This window comes from Blastomyces gilchristii, assembly GCF_000003855.2.
Source record: "Blastomyces gilchristii SLH14081 genomic scaffold supercont1.9, whole genome shotgun sequence".
NCBI lineage: Eukaryota > Fungi > Ascomycota > Eurotiomycetes > Onygenales > Ajellomycetaceae > Blastomyces > Blastomyces gilchristii.
Genome location: NW_003101674.1, coordinates 2,250,646 through 2,267,023, shown reverse-complemented (window position 1 = coordinate 2,267,023; position 16,378 = coordinate 2,250,646). Strand labels below are relative to the sequence as shown.

The following is a 16,378-nucleotide window of genomic DNA, read 5'->3' as shown; positions in this document are numbered from 1 at the left end:
TGCAACTCTGGTCTTTTCTCTCCCCCTTTTTTTTTTTTCTTCTTCTTCTTCTTCTTCTTCTTTCCTTGCCATTATTTTTTATATTTTTTTTTTCTTCCCCCCGACTGACTTCTCCCTACTACTGGTTCCTACACAGCATCAATTCCAAACCACCGCAAAGGGTATTTTATTTTTTGTATGTAAGTATAGAATATATATATATCTCTCTCTCTCCCTCTCTCCCTCTCATCCCCATTCTCTCCTTTTTTTCCCCGAGGGGTTCCTCTACAATTCGTGTGTTTTGGCTTGGCTTATGTATGGGGAAGGGGGATGGATGATGTGTGGGATGATGTTGTGGGTGGTGGCATCTAACTATTTCAATCCAAACAATCCAACAAGTTCCATCGGATGAGGTGGATTATTTTATTATTGACGCAGATACGACACGGGGGGAGGAAAGGAATGATTATTATTATTGATTTTATTGTCCTTGTCCTTGTCCTCTCTCCTCCCTCCGCTGCCCCTTGCAGCGAAAGAAAGGAAGAAACAAAAGAAGAGACCAAACAAAGGCGGAGAGAGTGAGACTGGCAGCAGTGGGCTAACTTGTCTCCCGTAGATTATTCTCTCTCTCTCTCTCTTCTTCTTCGACTTGTTTGTTACTACTACTATATATTTTGTGTAAGTGGTTTCTGTTCTTCATTCTTTGCTTTTATTTATTTATTTATTTATTTGTATGCTTGTTTATGTGTTTGTTTATGTGTTTGTTTATTGATAAAACAACTACTGGTATTCCCTGTGATGTTATTGATGATGCTGACTGTCTCAGAATATTACATACATACATACATTCATACCGTATCATACCGTACCATACCGTAACCCGAGCGTCAGAACATCCTCGTCACAAGCAAACAGCGCAAACATGCCCCTCCTCGCCCGCTGCCCCACCTTGCTGTCAACCCCTCTTCCTTTTTCTTCGCTCGCCTCCTCCTCCTCCTCCTCCTCCTCCTTCCTCCTCCTCCTCCGTTCTTCTTTTTCCTCCTTCTCCTCCTCCTCCTCGTCGTCGTCGTTTTCCACCCTCTCGTCTGCTTCCTCGCCTCTACGCTCGCTCTACGCCTCCAACCACTCCATCCACAACTCCCGTCTACGTGCTTTCCACTCATCCGCCGCAGCCATGACTATCACAACCTTCTTCGAGGTCCAGTACGCCGACCCGGCTCAGCCCAACCAGTGTATGTTTTGACCCTTCCCCCACCCCCCCCCATATATATCTATCTATCTATCTATCTATATATATATATATTTATATTTATATCTATTTACTTTCCTATCACTCCTGAAAGGAATTGGCATCATTCCCAATTCAATTCCATCAATTCCATCAATTCCATCTCATTCACTGTATCTCCCATTGTTTCCCCCTTCAATGTAACAATAATATCGCCAATTGCATCTATCATTGGCGTGCAATTGCGGGCAACCCAGCATCTCAGTCATGTCCTTCCCAATGTTCCGTGTTTAGCTGACTAACACTCCGCCTTCACCTGACTTTTTGCTGCTCTATAGCTACCATCGGCCGAATTGAGTTTGAGCTCTTCGACGACGTCGTCCCCAAGACCGCCGAGAACTTCCGTGCCCTCTGCACCGGCGAGAAGGGCTTTGGCTACAAGGACTCCGTCTTCCACCGCGTCATCCCCGAGTTCATGCTCCAGGGTGGTGACTTCACCCGTGGCAACGTATGTAGTTCCAATTTCCTTTGTTTATACCTTTTTTTTTTTTTTTTTTTTTTTTTTTTTGGTGTTGTGTTGGTTATATATTATATATAAATGGAACAAAACTGACCATTTCTATTTCATTTTGATTTTGACAGGGCACTGGTGGCAAGTCCATCTACGGCGAGAAGTTCGCTGATGAGAACTTCAAGTGCACCCACGAGGGCCCTGGCATCCTCTCCATGGCTAATGCTGGTCCCAACACGTAAGTACCCCTTGTTCAAATCTTTCAACAAAGAACATTCTTACAACTTTTTATATATCCCTATTTTTTCCAATTTCTTTTCTCCCTCCAACCATCAAACTAACTTACTTTTCCTCCCCTCCAACAGCAACGGCTCCCAATTCTTCATCACCACCGCCAAGACCAGCTGGCTCGATGGCAAGCACGTCGTTTTTGGCAGGGTCGTAGATACCCCCACCAGTAGACTTGGTCCCAACAAGAAGCAGTCCATGGATGTTGTCCGCGATATCGAGCGCAGTGGCAGCAGCTCCGGCGCCATCAAAACAAACATCAAGCCCAAGATCGTCAACTGCGGTCAGGTCTAAAATACTTCCCTCTTTCTTCTTCTAGAAAACTTCTTTTCTTTAATTTTTTTTTTATCTGTTTTGTGATGCTGAAGGGGAGTGAGGGGAGGAGAAGCCGTGGGATGTTGTTAGTCATGTGATGTAACAGAATACGGTTAGCAGCAGTGAAAGGGGAAGGTGGGAGTGAGATGTTAGTTGCTGAAAGTTGAGGGTTGAAGGGGGAAACCTGGCCTGTTTTTTATACTACTAATGAAGACAGAATCAAAAAGAAAACCAAAAGAAAGAAAACCACCAAAAAAAAAAAAAGAAAAAAAAGAAAAAGAAAAAGAAAAAGAAAAAAAAGAGCTGCAAGTTTTATGAAATAAAACTCAAAATGTAATCTGAATACTTTCAATAAAGGAAATGCTTTTTTTTTTTTTCCCTTACGGATTTGGTTTTGACGTGTCTATTTTATTTAACCTTTTTTACTCTTTTCTGCTTTTAATAAGACTAGAAGAACTGAAGCAAAGTTAATGAAAAGTGAATTCTACAACCTGAAATGAAAATAGTAATTATGAGAAAAAAAAAAAAAAAAAAAATTCAACTATTCAACATACTCATGATTATAGATACTAAATAGAGTAGTAAGAAAAATGAGAGAATACATATGCATGAATCAATCAAGAAAAAGAAAAACTCTACACTTAGAAGAAAGAATACAAAGTCACTTCTTCTGATGAAGTGTTATTTATTCTCAGTTGAAAACAGAGCTAATTGCAATTGCAATTGCAATTGTGATTGATATGAAATAGAACTGACTCATCTTTTCCATCCAATGTTTTTTTTACTCCGTACTCTGTTGTGTGTATACATGCTCAACACCTCACCTCACTCCACTGGTTCTATCTGGTGGACATTTTTAACCATTATTGTAGTTTGTCTAGTCTATGTATGTTAGATATAAGGTAAAAGACGTATGTGGTGGTAGGTAGGGAGGTAGGGAGGTATAAGAGGGAGATTTGGTTTTTGTGTCTCCTGGATATATATATCTGCGCCGGACGACTAGATTTGGTTTGGCTATGCGGAGAGGAAATAACATCATGCTTTCTCTGCTGTTGGTGGTGCGGGTGGGGTGGGTATTCTTGTTCCGTTTTATTCTGATTTATTATATATATATATATATATATATATTTTGTGTAGATAATGTCGCTGGTGCACAGCTCTGAAGGGCGGTGTTTCGGGCCATCCAATAATGTACATTACATACGTACATGTACAATGTATGTACCAACCATATGTTCGCTCAGGAACCCTGTAATGGTTTGATGTTGTAGTTTTCCAACCTCCATCGCCGCTGGGACGAAGTGGCAGCGATGGAGGTAGTCTTAGCTCATTGTTCCATACTAGAAAATATTTCACCCTCCCCTTCCAGCACTTTCCGCCCCGCAGCTTTCAAAACGCCATTAAGTATCTCCCTGACCTGCTTGCACCCATCCAGCCCCACCGCAAACATAGTCTCCAGATATGAAATATGCACCCCCGACTCCATCTGGACAACAGACAGCATCTGATTCTCCTCCCCCTCCTCATCATCCATCGAATCGTCCCCCGTGGGCGCCGGGTTCGTATTCGCGACAGTCATGAATGGGAGTTCTTGTTCTTCGGGCATCGACATGTCGAGAAGCGGATCCAAACTTTCGTTAATTCCGCCCACTCGGGCCAGTTCAGGCGCCGCCGGGGTGGATGCCCTCCCGCTCATTCCGACGGTGCACGCGCAGAGAAGGCCGGGCATTGGTATCCCGGCATCCACCAGTGCTAGGGTGCAGGCGTTGATGCATGCCGCAAAGAGAGAGCCGTCGGATGATAGGACGGAAACGTGAAGGGATATTGTGCTATGCGGATATAGGTGGGTGTGGAGATGTGGTTGGAAGGCGTCACGGAGCGCGGTAGCTAGATCTGTAGATGCTTGTCTGCAGCTTTGGTCAGAGGTTTTGTTTGTCTATGAGCAAGTGGGAGAGGAGCGGGAAACGAACAGCTATACCAATGCAATGGGGTATTAAAAACTACTAACCTGTCACCTCCACCGCCAGTCGCACCCCTCTTCTTCCTGTCAACCCCAGAAAACCCTGCAACATTGACAGCAACTGATACTACGGCACCTTCACGAGCAGGGCCTGTTGCTTCGGATCGTCGGCCTTCCGCCGGCCCATGGACCATACAAATAACTACCGTATTACCCATTGAGAGATATGATGATCCAGAGCTCGCGGGGTTCGTGGAGATCTGCGCTTGCATTAAACGGAGCTCATTCCAGCGCCTGCCATCTAGCCGAAGCCTGGTGAGGCGATATGTTGTTGATGTGTCGAGAGGCATTGTAGCATTCGGGCTCTGTAACCACCAGACACCGGGCCTAAGGAAGGCCTTTTGGACGTTCCGATCACCAATTGACTACTGGCAAGCACACGCTCTAGCAGGTCGTCTGCTGCTCGATATAATAAAGCGTTGAGGCGCAGGTGGATGTAAGTTTTTTTTTTTTTTTTTGTGCGCGGGGTTGTCGAAATAATATGTAGTTCCGAAGGGGGGCCTAGAGAGGGGCGAGCCAACAAAAAAAGGATGGAGAATGGATGATTTCGTGGAAGAAAATAATTATTTCTCCTGGCGAACTAAGACGCAAAATGAGACCGCTAGAGCATTAATTGTTGGTATCTTGCATGAAATTTCACACTCTTAGCTGGAAAGATTTAAAAATCTTTGAAGTCGAGCTTCTTACCATTTTGGGAAATCTTTAGGTTGACTGTTCGAGCTCATGTGACTTGGCGAAACTCCCGCGGATCTTCGCGTGTAATATCTCTCCCCGCATCAAGGCCCCAGGGTCGCCGAAGACCAACGCGCGGAATTTGACTGCAGCGACTACGTTGATTATGGGGCCCCACTGGGAGCTGGAGGATTCCGATGCCACCACGCAAAGTGAGGATGTGAGCGACGATGATGACTTGGGCTGCCCGAGAACTGCACCTAAGATCTGGCGACACCGGAGTGAGAACAACGAAATTGGAGGTATGGTGTCCCGCACTAATCGCGTCGGTCCTATGAAACTGACAGGAATCAGATATAGGAAGCGCTTCATCAGATCAACCGGAACCAGCCCACAGCCCAGAACCCACAACTGTGCGCGTAAAGCAGGAGACGATATCAATATCGGACGAGGAATTTGATGATGTAGCTGGTTTCGACGATGGCACGGCCACATATGAGAAGTTCAAAAATAGAAGGCAGACCCAGCGCAAGGAAGCCAGTGCCAGAACACGTAAAGCTAAGGGCGCAGTTCAAAATTCCATTGTCGGCAAGCGGCCGAGGACAACGGAAGCTAACTCATCCCGCAAACGCCAGCGGCAGCTAAAGGAATATGGGGAATTGTCTTCTGACGATGATTTGGTGGAACACGCCCTCCCCAGTTACCTTCAAAACCGCCGCGCAACATTCGACAAGAAGACAGCGTTGCTGAAAGAGGCAGGATTGAAGTTGCCTCCAAGTTTTGAGGATGTTGAGTTCTCCGATGACGAACGCCTGGAAGATCTGAACGAGAAGCCGAATTTCCAGAAAGCTTCTCCGTCACGGAAGTATGAGGACATACAACTCCCTTACTCCCTAGGTTTGATTCCAGCTCCAATTGCGCAATGGTTACGGGACTATCAAGTCCACGGGGTTGAATTTCTACATGAATTATTCGTTTACCAAAAAGGGGGGATTCTTGGGGATGACATGGGTCTAGGAAAAACAGTGCAGGTTATAGCATTTTTAACTGCTGCGTATGGGAAAACAGGCGACGAGCGAGATGCCAAACGTATGCGAAAGGTGAGGCGCAGGGGAGACGGCGTTTGGTATCCTAGAACTCTAATTGTTTGTCCTGGGACGCTGTTGCAAAACTGGAGATCGGAATTGGATAGATGGGGGTGGTGGCACATGGAGACATATCATGGTGCTGGAAAGGAAGCAGCTTTGCAATCTGCCGCCTCCGGACGAGTGGAGATCATGCTCACTACCTACAAAACATACGTGCTCAATAAAGATGCTATTAACATGGTTGAATGGGACTGCGTTGTAGCGGATGAGTGCCACATTATCAAGGAGAGGAAGTCGGAAACTGCGCAAGCGATGAACGAAATTAACGCTCTTTGCCGGATTGGCCTTACAGGCACTGCCATCCAGAACAAATACGAAGAGCTTTGGACATTGCTCAACTGGACCAATCCCGGAAAATTTGGCCCAGTGTCCACCTGGAAATCCACAATTTGCGACCCGTTAAAACTAGGACAGTCTCATGATGCAACTGTATACCAACTAAGCAAAGCAAGGAAAACTGCGCGGAAGCTTGTTGAGAATCTCCTGCCCAATTTCTTTCTTAGGCGCATGAAAACGCTCATCGCAGACCAATTACCGAAGAAGAGTGATCGTGTTGTATTCTGCCCGCTCACGCCGACCCAGGCTGAGGCATATGAGAGGGTTTTGGACAGTGATATAGTTGACTATATTAGAACTTCCTCCGACCCTTGCAGCTGCGGATCAGGCAAGAAAGCCGGCTGGTGCTGTCGTATGCACTTACCCCAAGGGGGCAAATGGCAAAGCTATGTCTTCCCGGCAATTTCAAACTTGCAAAAACTCAGCAACCACCTCGCCATTCTTATCCCGCAATCACAAGACTCGCCAGAGAAGCAAGACAAAGACCTGGAGATGCTACAGATCGCCCTGCCGGATCAGTGGCGACAGTTATATGCTACAAGGGATTCGATCCTTAACTATGCAAACCACGAGTTTTGCGGAAAGTGGAAGGTGTTGAAGAAGCTTCTCAGATGGTGGCATGGTAATGGAGACAAGGTTCTTGTCTTTTCCCATAGCGTGCGGCTTCTTAAGATGCTTCAGATGCTTTTCAAGCATACTAGCTATAACGTCAGTTATTTGGACGGTGCTATGAGCTACGACGACAGGACCAAGGCCGTGGACAGTTTTAATGCCGATCCTCGAGAATTTGTGTTCCTAATCTCTACCCGGGCTGGAGGAGTAGGGCTAAATATCACGTCTGCCAATAAAGTTGTCGTCGTCGATCCGAATTGGAATCCTGCATACGACCTTCAGGCACAGGACCGGGCATACCGTATTGGGCAATCTAGGGATGTGGAGGTGTTCCGGTTGGTGTCTGCGGGGACGATCGAAGAAATTGTTTATGCCCGTCAAATATATAAACAGCAACAGGCGAACATCGGGTACACGGCCAGCACCGAACGGCGGTACTTCAAAGGAGTCCAAGAGAAGAAGGACAGAAAGGGCGAAATATTTGGCCTCTCCAATATGTTTCAGTACCAAGGCGACAATATTGTCTTGAGAGATATCGTGAATAAGACAAACGTGGCGGAAAGCAAGGTGGGCGTGAAAATCGTCGATCTCGAGTTGGAGGACAGCAAGGATGGGCTTGATGAACAGCCCTTCCCTACGCCCAAAGGTGAGGAGGACGGTGGCGCAATGAGCCAGCTGGCCGCCATGATCCGAGGCGAGGCTACCGCAGCGGATGACACTACCAAAAAAGTTGTCCCAGCTAAACATGACCCAATCCAAGCGATCCTGGTTGGAGCGGGCGTTGAATATACGCATGAGAACTCTGAAGTTATTGGATCGTCAAAGATTGAAGAACGCCTCAGTCGTCGTGCTGAGATGGCAATTGATGGTACCAGCTTTGGTGAGGAGCAGGTTTTCCAAGCGTCGCAGGACGACGTCTCTTTAGGCTTTTCCATGAACCATGGCGGAAAGCGCGTTTCGTTTAAATATCACCCTCCAGAGGATGTCAAGAGACGCCAGTTTTGCAGCATGTCTAAGCGATTTGGATTTGAGAACCCGATCGAGTTTGCTCTGGTTGTTGAGGGCATGACGCAGGCACAGAGGAGAAGTTATTTGGCTAGGTGGTATCGAGAGCGACAGGCTGCGCTTTTGAGCGGGGTGAATACGCCGGTCAAGGATGACGATGTGGTTCTGCAGCAGAATATACCGCAGCATGAATCTCCAGGTTGATAATGGTTTATTGTTTGTGATTCTAGCATCACTTCTATAAGCTATTTTTTAATGATACATGGTATCATTGTCTGGAAACCATTCGTCCTTGTGCATGGTGCATGCCATCAACACCATAAGCTATTGCCGTCGGGGATGAGTGGTCTTGCAGGCTAGTATGCCATAAGCTACCTATGATCTACCAGAAACTTGACCTTCCTCTCACTGAAACAAACAGACTTTCGAGTCGGTTTATCGCCCTGCCCGAGTCTACATAGGCGGACAGCTATACTAATGATATAGCCGGAGATGACTTATGACTTACGGTTTCGAAACTTAGGTACACCTAAGCCACTGTACCGACTAGCTGTACCTACGCGGCGTGTCACCGAAGGTTTCAAGACGGCTACTACGAAGTTTACAGCCGCCGCTGCTTCAAGACATTTCCGCCTATGCGGTCAAATTTTCCTCATTAATGCTTACATTGCTTAGCCATCTTGCTTTACGAAAGTTAGCACGGCATTAGGTGTGGAGGGAAGAAACTCTGCGCAAAAGTAAATCGCTGCCATTTAGATGGGCGACAATGTAAACAAAAGACGCCCCAGCTCCACGCTTTGAAAATTGAATAGTAATAATAAAAAAGTAACACAAAGGCGTCCGTTGTACGTTGAATCATACAAGCAATTTGTGTAACGAAAGTTCCCTGACCAGTGGGTCAAAACCAAGAAAGTGTCCATAAGGCCGGTAGATTAGGCCATTTCTCCTGCCACTTGGCAAGTATCTCAGGAACCTTATCATCGAAAGATCTCCTAGCTTCACCCGTGCCCTGATCCCAACCATTCGTCCCATTAATCTTCCGTTCCTCATCGGCGGCACTGTTCAGCCTATCAGCCAGGTCAAGAATCGCCTTGGAACCAACCAACGCCTCCTCGTGATTATCACGAATATCGACATTGAATACGTGCACCGGGCGATTCAAGGGAGCACCGCGGTTCATCAAATCATCAACAACAGCATCCCAACATCTCTCCTCGCAGGTAATGATAGCATCGACCAAGCCGCCCTCCGTGCCCAGCGCACCCTTATCCCCCCTCGACACATGATCCAGCCGTGGCATTCCAGGTATCCATTCCTGGAACCGTTCCGGACCCCATTTCACGCCTTTGTTTCGTTCGAGCATGGGTAGGACGCCATTGTTGCGGTACAGCCTCGGGTCTTTCTGCATCAGTTCGTCGTATATTTGAGCGTAAGATACGGTGTTGAAGTTATAGACATTGGGTTGCGTGATGGATGGGCCTGGGAGTCGGACTAGAGATCCCGTGCCAAATGAGATTACTGGATACGAGGAAGGGGGTGCGGATAGGCGGTTATGTGCCTCCATCGACCGATTTTGGTTGGCCGCGCATACTGTGCAGAATTTAAGTTTATAGGATGTAGATGACGGGTGAGGTGGGGGTGGTGTAGGTGATTCATCGGCCGTGCCGTCCAGTCCTGTCGAAGGCGTTGAGGCAGAAGGCTCCTGTGGCGGAGGGGGTGGTGGGGGAGGAGGTGGAATTGGAGTCGTTGTTCGAGCAAGTCGAGGGTCTGTACTCATGTTGATGGCTTATTTCCCTGTTATTGCGTGGTCTACTAATCTACTGGGCCGTATGGTAAAGTCTAACAAGAGTTGTCGGGAGCTCAGGTTGGGACGGCAGAAATTTATATAAAATCTTGTCGGAAGAAATCGCGAAATCAGGGAGGGTGAAAAGTCCGATCACTAATGAGATGAACTCGCTAGGAGATTTTGCAGTCAGCAATGTGATTCAACGTATTCCAGCTAATTCAAAAGGTAGGCATGCCGAATTTCAATGTTGGGGATTCAGTTGGTATGTATATTTTGCGTATTTTAAGTGTCTCCTCATGTGAGAATAGGACAGCTCCAATAAAAAGGATCATCATTTTGAGAGAGGCATGATGTGGAACATTCATAGAATAGAAAATAGAAAAGTGCGTAGTATACCTTAATAGAATTTCTCATCCTCCATAGACTGTTGGCTGACTGCGAGGTGTCCTAAGAGAATCCTGTCTCTTTGTGCTGGTTAGAAGTGTTAAAACTGGGGAGAAGGTGAGATTGTGGTCAAAGTTGGTCGAGATTTTGTGGACGGAATATCGCTTAGTCATCAACCCCTCCTATTTATGGGCAGCACAAAATTGATACATCACAACAAATCAGGCGTGCCTTTGTCCAGCATGTTATATTGGGCATATACAGGGGGATGGACATTGACATATGAGTATTTGGGAAACTATCGGTCTTACTACGTGATGACTGGCAATCTTTGAACTTAATGCCTGCAGTCGAAATGGAAGAGAATTTATGACTATTCTATGGATCAATCCATCTCTAGAAGAAACACCAGAATTTTCCATTCCTCGCAAGGCGAGATGCCAATGCCAACACAAATCTCCCCGTCCGAGAGAGAAAAACACTCGTGACACCGAAACCTCTTTATGTGGAACTTTACCCCTTCATGGATAATTTCCACCAAGCGACACTCCTCGACAGACCAATACCTGGCATTTTTGGTCCAGGTTAAGAACTATATAGAAGGAGATAACAGGCGATCTTCGACATTCTCTAGAAAAAGTGGAAGCAGCAGACAACACCACTCTAATTTATTGATCATATGCTTTCCTCTCGCTTTCCGGTACGATCTAATTCTATAGACGAGTATTTATACAGGAGCACGGAGCTAATCTGACTTTGCATTCCGTCGCCTCCAACGGATCCGCGCGGGTTTTATAGGGCCCGAAAATAGGGACGAATAGTCCGTACTAGGCACGCCCGTCTTTCCCTCTATGTTGGAAAATTGCATGTGGCGCACCATGGTTGCCACAATCACCGTGAGGTTGAGATATGCAAACTTCTCCCCGATACAGCGGTGGCGCCCAGCTCCGAAGGGGAGATATGGACTGGAGGTGCCTTTTGAAATAGTGCCGTACCCATAATCGACCATGTCTTCTTTCTCTTCTAATTTAGGCTCCTGGGTTTCCCACCGATGGGGATCCCATACCATAGCGTTGGGGAAATATTCATCGCTTAGGGCCGTGACGCCTGGCGCGGAGAGCACGATATCTGAGCGCGGGATCACATAGGGTGTACCGGGGACCGGCAGTGGGTTCTTAACCTTGCGTAGGAGGGAATGGATAGATGTGTGGAGACGGAGGGTCTCCTTGATCACATTCTGGTGTAACGGGAGGCGGTCAAGGTCTTTGTATTGGAGGGGAGCCAGACTTCCATTGGGACCAGTTTGTGGCAGGTTGGATAGCTGCTCTTGGTAGAGTTTCTCGACGACTGTGGGCTCGGAGGCTAAGCGCAACATTATCCAAGTGCTGATTGAGGCTGAAGAATGCTGGCCGGCCATTAGCAGAGTGATCATGATATTCGCAATCTCCTTGTCTGGCAACTTCTGGCCGTTCTTGTAAGTGCACTGCATCAGATTCCCAATCATATCCAGCACCTGTGGAGCGTCGCTGATGGTCCCTGCGAGTCGCCGCTTGTCGATGATGTCGATGTAAATGGCATGCATGCGGGCATGGGCGGCGTCGCGCTTCTTGTTATGGGGCAAGGGGGCCCAGGGTAACATGAAATTAATCGGGGTAAATCCCTTGTCCAGATCGTGGTAGAGAGCGGCAAACTCAGTTGTGAGTTTGGACCGCACCTCTTCTCCCTGGAGAGCACTCCCCGCGGTGAATATAGTGATCTCTGCCATGGCGGCTGCAATGTCCACCTCCCCCGAGGCCCCGAGGAAATTCGCTGAGGCGTCGAGGTAGTCTCTGACCTCCTTCTCGATCAACGGCACATGGGATTCTAGCGCCGCTTGGGTGAGACCATACTTGATGAACTTCTTCTGCTCTATGAGCTTGGAATTTGGACAGTCGTAGACCACATCCGGTCCGAACACCGGAGTGGTCAAGGGACTGTACACCTCCTCTGCATTCACGTCTTTAAGCTTCCCATTGAGAATGAACTCGTTGCCCTTTACGCCTAGGTAGACGGTGGTACGACGTCCTAGAAGCACAAAGGTGAAGATGTCGCCGTGCTAGATCAATCGCAGTGCTTCCCATTAGCCACAATCACACGGTAGGACCACTGAGAGGCGGATAGCTTGCATTCTTGCTTACCTTCTGGCGACAAGAGAAGAAAAACTTGTACGGGTCGATTCCATAGCAGATTGTGCTTCCCAGAAAGGGGATCCAGTGGAAGACCAATGGTGGCCTAGTCGTATTCAGGAGGCGAAAGGCCAGTTGGTAGACAAGATTGAGCGCGACCGCTGCTGTAAAAGCCAGCACCGCATAGGTCCCAATAGTAGACCAGGACATGGTGAAAGGTTGAAGGCAAACTGGATTAAAAACCATGTGTACTGATTACAAAAAGAGGAAGCACCAGTGGCCCAAAGAGAAAATAAGATAGATATCCATTATATCTATGCTTATAGACGAGGTAGGGGTAGAAATAAAGTTTAGGGCCCGTTCAGCTGGTCGGCGAGTTTCATACCCGAGTGACTAGATATGACCTGACTGAGGCTGACCCTCACCAGTCTGCTAGCCCCGCGTCAAGAAAATAAACAATAAATAACTAAAAAAGAAAAATAATGATAAAAAAACAGGATTTTATCCCCTAAGAACGGTATTAAGCGTCTTCATTGGAAACCCGTTCGACTTGGAGGTCACAATATGACGTTCATGAAGGCAAATTCGGCTTCGTGAAGAATCAAACCAGCGGCTTCCAGCCCGTTTTTATATATCTAAGCATAAGATTCTTGAACGAGCGTAGGCGTAGGAATAACGAGGTTCCTTTCTTAAATAATGCGCGCGTCATCGCAATGTTCAATGTTAGATTTGGTGCAGGAGAAGTTGTATAAGGTTCAATGGACGAGAATGCAAGTACTATGTATACTTGCCTGCTCAGCGTCGACACCGCTCCCATGCTCTTCCAAATATAGCAAGGTGTACCTAGCCAGTTAGATGTGTCCTGTATTTTTCAGAAGAAGGGCCTGTTTCAACCATTCGTACCAAGCTTGTCAGAAGTTCCACCCTTTGGAGTCGCGTGTGAAAATTCAGAATATTGCTAGCTTCAATCACCTTTCTTACCCATAAAAGCCATCATAGATAGGAAGTCCCGTTCACTTGCATCAATACTCCTTCCTATTGAAATCCGTTCGCGGTTTTTTGGAGTATTCACTTCCCCTGGTTGTCACTGCGCGCTTGAATTCAACATTTCCAAGCTGTATTCAGCTGTCACTGTTGCCTTCCAGAATTTCAGGGGCTGGTAGTCGAACAGGCGTATGAAAGAAGAGACATCATTGATCTTCCCACGTAATGATCCACTTAACATGAAATCCATTTTCTCTTAGGGGGAAAGGGGCCCCCTCCTACGTTGTAGTTTGTGTGAGGTGCATGGAAGTTCCATCTGCTCTTCAACCACGTAGAGCGGGGTGGGGTATGGTATGGAGAACGCCTGCGCTATTCTGCTCGTTGAGTCTGGGATTCACACACTTTGCACGCCTCAATTGGAGTTGGTAACCAACTCGAGGATGAGGATGAGGATGAGTTGGTTCAATGGTTCAAAGGATTGAGAGAGTGTCTTACGTAAGAATCTTTATTCGGAGCCAATTCTCTGGGCCTCGGTAAATGCTCATCAGCAGATGGGTAGGTGTCTGCAACACTTCCTGTGGCCCAGACAGTACGAGATACTGTTGGATTCATCAGTGTGAGGTACTCCATATAGTGTGGCGGCTCGAACATCTATGAAATCCGTATTCTTCTATGTATTTAAATGTTATGCAGGCAGCAGGGTACACTACCGAGGCCCATGCCTAGTATCCTCGGGATAGCGGGTCATGTTGAACTTGACCTATATATGTATAACCCACCACCCAGCCTTTTGCAGCACTTTTACAGCAATCTGAAAGTCCTTAGATGTTTTACTTAGTAGACAAATTCTACGGCGGAGAAACCAGGAATATTTATTAGCAACCAACCCCAAGATGGAGCCATCCAGCGCAACAACGGGCTTCTTCCAGGCCCAGCCAACTATTCTGCCTCAATATTATGAAGATGCTGCTTTTCGGCGTATCATCTCCCTGTATCTTCCGTCACCTTTACCCTCCAGCATAGATGAAGATCTTTCTCGATTTTCCCGTCTTGTGCTGTCAAGATCTCATATGGCCTATACGGCAGAAGCAGAGCGCAACCAGCCGTACCTTCGCCCTCTTTCTACGTTTGGTGTAGAGAATAATCAGGACCCTCTAGTCACGAGTGAGGGGTGGCGAAAATTACAAGACCGAGGGATCGAGGAAGGGATGGTGGCACTAGCATATGCCGACGCTCAATCACACAATGGCGGAAATACTGGCACGCAGTTGAATAACCGGGCATATCAATTCATCAAATACGCTCTTTGGACTTCTAGTGCCGCTCTGGTTACATGCCCGTCTGCTATGACCGATGGCGCCGCTAAAATGCTCGGACGGCATCTGAACGGTCCAGATGGTGCTATATTCACAGAGGCGAGAAATAGATTGATTAGTCGAGATCCCAGTTTTGCATGGACTAGCGGACAATGGATGACAGAACGTAAGGGAGGCAGCGACGTTCGTGGAACGGAGACTGTGGGTAGGAAACTCTCTGTAGAAGAGCAAAATGCGAGTAAAGGGGTTGATGAACTTGGATATCCTCTTGGACCATGGCAGCTCGACGGTTTCAAGTGGTTTTCCTCCGCTACCGACGCCAATATGGCGATCATGCTTGCCAAAACAGGACCAAATGGCCAAATTAGCACTTTCTACGCTCCCTTGCGCAGAAAAGTTCCGGGTGGAGCCGAAGGCGAAACGGAGCTTAACGGAGTGAGAATTCAGCGCTTGAAAAATAAACTCGGCACGAAAACTCTCCCAACTGCGGAACTGGAACTGAAGGGAATGAGGGGCTATTTGATTGGCAAAGAAGGGGACGGCGTGAGGGAAATTTCAACCCTCCTCAATATCACCAGGGTTCATAATATGGCTGGAGCGGTGGGTGGATGGGCGAGGGGGTTGGCAATCTCGAGAGCTTATGCGAAGGTGAGGGTCGCTCGCGGTAAACTCCTCACAGAGATGCCCGCACATGTAAGAGCACTTGCCCGAGACCATGTCATGTACAGGGGCCATCTCAACCTTCTCCATTTCGTCGCCTCGCTACTGGGAATTTCTGAAGGGCAAGATAGCCGCCTCACGCAAGCCACCCAGGCTTCCATCCTCCCAACCAACGCTCAGCAATCCAGTGCTCTACTCCGTCTCCTTACCCCAATGGGCAAAGCTCAAACGGCCCTCAGATCTATCAATGGAGTTCGTGCCTGCATGGAGAACCTAGGTGGAGTTGGGTATCTCGAGAATGAAGATCCCGTGTTAAACATTGCGAGGATTTTCCGGGACATATGCGTGCTTAGCATTTGGGAAGGAACCACTGATATCATGGCGGACGACCTGGTTCGTGTGGTAAAATCTAAGCAAGGCCCGGCGATCTTAGTAGCTGTGGGACAATGGGTCGCGAGCGCTTTGGCGATTGCGCGCAAGCATTCATTCCAAGCAGAAGCTGAGATAATCCAGAAAACATGGGCGCAATGGCTGCAATGCACCGAAACTAAAGATGCAGAACAGCTAAGGTGGGAAGGAAGAGATCTCCTTGTCGGACTCGAGAGCGTGATTTGCGGCCTGCTGCTGATTTTGGATACTGCCCGAGATAACGATCCTATCTCGAGGGAGGTTGCAAGGCGCTTCACCTTGAAGGACCAGGCCACATATAGTTCTTGGGAAGTTGAAGCTGCCTGGGATAAACGGATTGTCTTCGGTGACGAGGCCGCGGCAACCGCGAGGCTTTAATCGACTGGATCTTAAGATATTGTTAACAAATGCAGGATTTTTTTTTTTTTTTTTGTATATAGTTATTTGATTAACAATGAACCATGAACCATGAACCACCATGTAATTTACAATTAACATATGTACAGAGCACTTGTAGATTGAATCAACGTCGTTTGCAAGAATACTTTTTTGAAGATGATG

General features: G+C 47.3%; 6 protein-coding genes across 7 annotated transcripts; 3 read left to right on the top strand and 3 right to left on the bottom strand.

Annotated features, from left to right (window-relative positions):
* Positions 1–59: 59 nt before the first annotated feature.
* On the top strand, positions 60–3,105 carry BDBG_04747 (peptidylprolyl isomerase). The gene is made up of 6 exons (XM_002624837.2): positions 60–179; positions 596–657; positions 806–1,211; positions 1,546–1,715; positions 1,850–1,956; positions 2,084–3,105. Exons 3-6 carry the CDS (start codon positions 902–904, stop codon positions 2,298–2,300), a joined length of 804 nt encoding a protein of 267 aa, XP_002624883.2. The 5' UTR covers positions 60–179; positions 596–657; positions 806–901; the 3' UTR covers positions 2,301–3,105.
* A 543-nt stretch (positions 3,106–3,648) lies between these two features.
* Positions 3,649–4,631, bottom strand: BDBG_04746 (exosome complex endonuclease 1/ribosomal RNA processing protein; the record flags this gene model as incomplete). The annotated part of the gene is made up of 2 exons (XM_002624836.2): positions 3,649–4,228; positions 4,330–4,631. 2 exons carry the CDS (start codon positions 4,629–4,631, stop codon positions 3,649–3,651), a joined length of 882 nt encoding a protein of 293 aa, XP_002624882.1.
* A 396-nt stretch (positions 4,632–5,027) lies between these two features.
* On the top strand, positions 5,028–10,324 carry BDBG_04745 (DNA excision repair protein). The gene is made up of 2 exons (XM_031721817.1): positions 5,028–5,315; positions 5,368–10,324. The coding sequence occupies exons 1-2, from the start codon at positions 5,180–5,182 to the stop codon at positions 8,316–8,318; spliced, it is 3,087 nt and encodes a 1,028-aa protein (XP_031578697.1). The 5' UTR covers positions 5,028–5,179; the 3' UTR covers positions 8,319–10,324.
* Positions 8,607–10,401, bottom strand: BDBG_04744 (RNA polymerase II subunit A domain phosphatase ssu72). The gene is made up of 2 exons (XM_002624834.2): positions 10,297–10,401; positions 8,607–10,070 (listed from the first exon to the last, which is right to left on the bottom strand). The coding sequence occupies exon 2, from the start codon at positions 9,889–9,891 to the stop codon at positions 9,013–9,015; it is 879 nt and encodes a 292-aa protein (XP_002624880.1). The 5' UTR covers positions 9,892–10,070; positions 10,297–10,401; the 3' UTR covers positions 8,607–9,012.
* A 14-nt stretch (positions 10,402–10,415) lies between these two features.
* BDBG_04743 lies at positions 10,416–16,203 on the bottom strand. 2 transcript variants are annotated; one of them, XM_002624833.2, is made up of 3 exons: positions 13,241–16,203; positions 12,462–13,133; positions 10,416–12,379 (listed from the first exon to the last, which is right to left on the bottom strand). In XM_002624833.2, the coding sequence occupies exons 2-3, from the start codon at positions 12,693–12,695 to the stop codon at positions 11,030–11,032; spliced, it is 1,584 nt and encodes a 527-aa protein (XP_002624879.2). In that variant the 5' UTR covers positions 12,696–13,133; positions 13,241–16,203; the 3' UTR covers positions 10,416–11,029. The 2 variants fall into 2 exon arrangements, with proteins under 2 accessions (XP_002624879.2, XP_031578696.1); XM_031721816.1 differs by having other exon boundaries at positions 12,462–13,137; positions 13,241–13,888.
* BDBG_04742 (acyl-CoA dehydrogenase) lies at positions 14,327–16,195 on the top strand (the record flags this gene model as incomplete). The annotated part of the gene is made up of 1 exon (XM_002624832.2): positions 14,327–16,195. One exon carries the CDS (start codon positions 14,327–14,329, stop codon positions 16,193–16,195), a length of 1,869 nt encoding a protein of 622 aa, XP_002624878.1.
* Positions 16,204–16,378: the final 175 nt, after the last annotated feature.

What these genes read in the sequence shown, in the direction of transcription:
- BDBG_04745 (XM_031721817.1), top strand. Translation starts at nt 5,180, where the DNA reads ATGGGGCCCCACTGGGAGCTGGAGGATTCCGATGCCACCACGCAAAGT. An exon ending in TGAGAACAACGAAATTGGAG is followed by an intron (nt 5,316 to 5,367) that starts GTATGGTGTCCC and finishes GACAGGAATCAG; the next exon opens with ATATAGGAAGCGCTTCATCA.
- BDBG_04747 (XM_002624837.2), top strand. Translation starts at nt 902, where the DNA reads ATGCCCCTCCTCGCCCGCTGCCCCACCTTGCTGTCAACCCCTCTTCCT. An exon ending in CCCGGCTCAGCCCAACCAGT is followed by an intron (nt 1,212 to 1,545) that starts GTATGTTTTGAC and finishes GCTGCTCTATAG; the next exon opens with CTACCATCGGCCGAATTGAG. An exon ending in GCTAATGCTGGTCCCAACAC is followed by an intron (nt 1,957 to 2,083) that starts GTAAGTACCCCT and finishes CCCCTCCAACAG; the next exon opens with CAACGGCTCCCAATTCTTCA.
- BDBG_04744 (XM_002624834.2), bottom strand. Translation starts at nt 9,891, where the DNA reads ATGAGTACAGACCCTCGACTTGCTCGAACAACGACTCCAATTCCACCT.
- BDBG_04743 (XM_002624833.2), bottom strand. Translation starts at nt 12,695, where the DNA reads ATGGTTTTTAATCCAGTTTGCCTTCAACCTTTCACCATGTCCTGGTCT. An exon ending in TCTTCTCTTGTCGCCAGAAG is followed by an intron (nt 12,380 to 12,461) that starts GTAAGCAAGAAT and finishes CGATTGATCTAG; the next exon opens with CACGGCGACATCTTCACCTT.